Raw genomic sequence first — 3,150 nt, 5'->3', positions numbered from 1 at the left:
AGATAGATAGATAGATAGATAGATAGATAGATAGATAGATAGATAGACAGACAGATAGACTGATAGATAGATAGATAAAAGGTGGGACATTAAAGATCATTTTAGCTCTAATCCTCTTGTTTTATAGGTGAAGAAATCCAGGTGCAGGAAGGAAGGGGACTTGTCCAAGATCACACACCTAGCAAGCAGCAGTACTAGTGTGCAAACCCAATACTCTATCCAGATGTTTTAGAGGGGCTTTTTGTTTGCTTACAGAATCCTCAGAGGTCCCTTCAAGTTCAGAGAGACTACAATTTAACAGCTTCCTAACGGGTCTCCCATACTCTCCGGTTCTAATCTTTCTCCTTTTCTAATCTATTTTATACATCACAGCTGTCCCCACCAGCCAGAGTTATTCACCAGTCATCCTAAGTGACAAGGTATCTGGATTTGGAGTTCAGAGGATCCGACTCAAAATCTCAGTGTTAATTTTTTTCTATGTTGTTACTCTGTAGCATACTATGTTACTATGTGTTTTACTATGTTGTTAGGCAAGCCCCTTTCTCTCTCTATGCCCTCAAATTTTCTCCTATGTAAAATAAGGGGGTCAGATTAAATGGCCTCTTTTGTCCCTTCTAGCTATAAATCCCATGATGCTGTGCTGCTTACAGGCCATCTAGTCCAGTCTTCAGCTGCAGTATTACTGTTCCCCAATCCCATCAAGTACCTGCAGGAAGTAAGAACTCATGGGGTCCTCCTTGTTGTCCTCATTGTAGAAAAGGCCTCCAGCCACAAAGATCTGGTTCTCTTTGGTCACAAGGCTGACATGGTTCTTTGGAATCTGACTGGACAGGGAAGCAAAGTAACATTCATTGGTCCCAGGGTCGTAGGCCACAGCCCCTGTGTCACTGATCATGAAGATTAGATCCTGTAGGAACATCCCAAAACGCATAGTGTCATTGAGGATCCCAGGGATGACAGTGTCGTTGTCATCGGCCTCTTCTGCTTCCTTCTCCCCAGCTTTCTTCACTTTCCCAGATGGCCCTCCTGCATCTACTCCATTGACCATCCCAGCTCTTTCCTTCCCAGATGTATCTTCTTTCTTCTTCTTCCTCTTTAGAACAGTCATCTTCCCTTCATGGGAATCCTTGACCATCTGAATCTTGCGGAGTAGCTCAGGCCGGGCCCTCACCAGTGGATGCTTTTCCACTCGGCTTTCAAGGTAGTCTCGAGGCAGAAGTCGGAAGCGGATGCTCTCAAAGACAGTGGGCAGGGCTTGGAGCCGGGCCTCCTTATCATCCCCAGTGCTAGCCCACTTCATCACAGCCTCAAAGACTGCCTCTTCCTTCTCCACATTGAGGCTGTCACTAGAGATGACAGCAATGAGCTCATTGGCAGAGAGGCCATAGAAATCTTGGTCACGAGAAATAAGAGGGAAGCGGTCACAGATGAAGTCACGGGCAGCCACGGCCAGCCGGGCGCAGTCCAGCATGAGTCCAAGACGGAAGACTGCCAGGCAATTGGCTAGGCAGAGCCGCTTCTGCAAGAAGGAGACACAGATGGTGAAAATGGATGGAATCTGGAAAAGATTGGCCGCTGCAAAAAGGTCCTGGACATTGTCCTCGTTGAGATCAATCTCTGAAGTGTAGAGGTAATGTAGGACCTTGCCCATTACTTCTGGAGACACCTCCTCCAGGCTGATCTCCTGCATCCCTTCTGAGTCCTTGAGAAACAAAGCACGGAAGTAAGGGCTACAGGCAGCTAAGACCAGCCGGTGACATGGGAACTCCTGCTCCTTCACCTTCACAACACAGTCCAGGAACTTGCGATGGTCTAACATGTCCTTCAGGCCATCCTGGAGGAGGGTCTGCTGGTAGAGCCTCTGTTCTTCTATTTGGTCCAGACTCTGGGCCATGGTGGTCCTCTCCTCAGCCTCAGGAGCCAGGGAATGGGATGAGTACAGCAACAAGTCCCACGGATCCCCCTTCACTCTGGACCCACCACAGTTGGAGTCAGGGGCCTTTGTCCAGTCACCTGTTATCTGGGTCACCTTAGCCAAGCCTCCCTCTCTCTCAGATCCTCAGTTTTCTGCTCTGTCAAATAAAGTAGATGCACTCAATGATGATTTCCAAACTCCCTTTTAACTGTCTAGTCAATGATCCTATGAACCAGAAAGAGACACCTTTGCTTTTAGAGAACCACAACAGCTCTGAGGATAGAACCCCCCATCTGTCTGTCTGTCTGATGGTCTATACGCTTGTCCGGGCGTCTCAATGTTAGACTTGGCTGGGACAGATATATATAGCAGGAGCTGGTTGGAATCTGGGCTGAGGCTCCACGTAAGCTGATCTGCCTTGGATATGATGAGGGGGGCAGAGAGACAGTTGGGGGTGGGGTAGGGGGACAAGACAGCTGGGCTTCCCCTCCTCCTCCTATCCCATCCCCCCACCCTGTTCCCTGGAGACTCTGGACCTGAGTCAGTCAACTATGAGTCAGCCCCAGGGACTGGGGGGGACTGAACCCTAGAGCAATGGCAAGGACCCTCCCCCCAGACCTTGAGACCAGATCAGTGACACCATTTGTAATGAACCAAAAACTGCCTCATTTCTAAATTGAGCTAAGGATGTGGCTCCATCTCTCCCTTGGCTCGGCTTGAAGACTCCTAGGGACATGTTCCCTTAGAACAGGACACCTTTGAGGAAAAAGGGTGGAGCCTTGTGGGAGAATTCTGGGGTCTGGAATTTTGAGAAGAAACTGAAAGGGACAGAAGTAGGGAGGTGGGGCCTGCCCTCCGGACCCTTTCCTAGGGTGGAGGGAACAGCTGTGGTCTGAATCCCTGACTTGGTCACAGGGTGTGGCCTCCTGGGGACCAGCCAGCTCTGTGCAGACTAGGTAATATCTAACCTTGGGGATCCACAAGGTAGTTAAGAGTAGGGGCCTTAAAGGCAGGGCACTGGTTCCTGGACTATAACACTCCATCTCTGTGGGTTAGCAGGTAGGAGGAGAGAGAGCCCAGCCTTAGGGCTGATCACCTTCATGTGGGCCACCTGGACTCAAGGCAGGGGGTCCAGTGTAAGGACCCATAAACAGATACTCATTTCTTCATTCTAAGACAAAAAGAATGGGGTTTCTGGCTGCATGATGCAGAACACACATCCTACACTTCCATTT

At 49.4% G+C, this 3,150-nt stretch overlaps 1 protein-coding gene across 1 annotated transcript in view; it reads right to left on the bottom strand.

The window, feature by feature from the left end:
- KLHL40 (kelch like family member 40) overlaps positions 1-2,371 on the bottom strand; it is an 11,916-nt gene extending 9,545 nt beyond the window's left edge. The window contains exon 1 of the mRNA XM_069095820.1: positions 707-2,371. Coding sequence (XP_068951921.1) covers positions 707-1,894 — 1,188 coding nt within the window. The 5' untranslated portion in view covers positions 1,895-2,371. The remainder of the gene's footprint in view (positions 1-706) is intronic.
- Positions 2,372-3,150: the final 779 nt, after the last annotated feature.

The sequence above is a fragment of the Petaurus breviceps genome, unplaced genomic scaffold (assembly GCF_028583685.1).
Source record: "Petaurus breviceps papuanus isolate PSGF00001 unplaced genomic scaffold, PetGlider_PUasm1.0 227, whole genome shotgun sequence".
NCBI lineage: Eukaryota > Metazoa > Chordata > Mammalia > Diprotodontia > Petauridae > Petaurus > Petaurus breviceps.
This window is presented reverse-complemented; position numbering and strand designations above follow the sequence as displayed.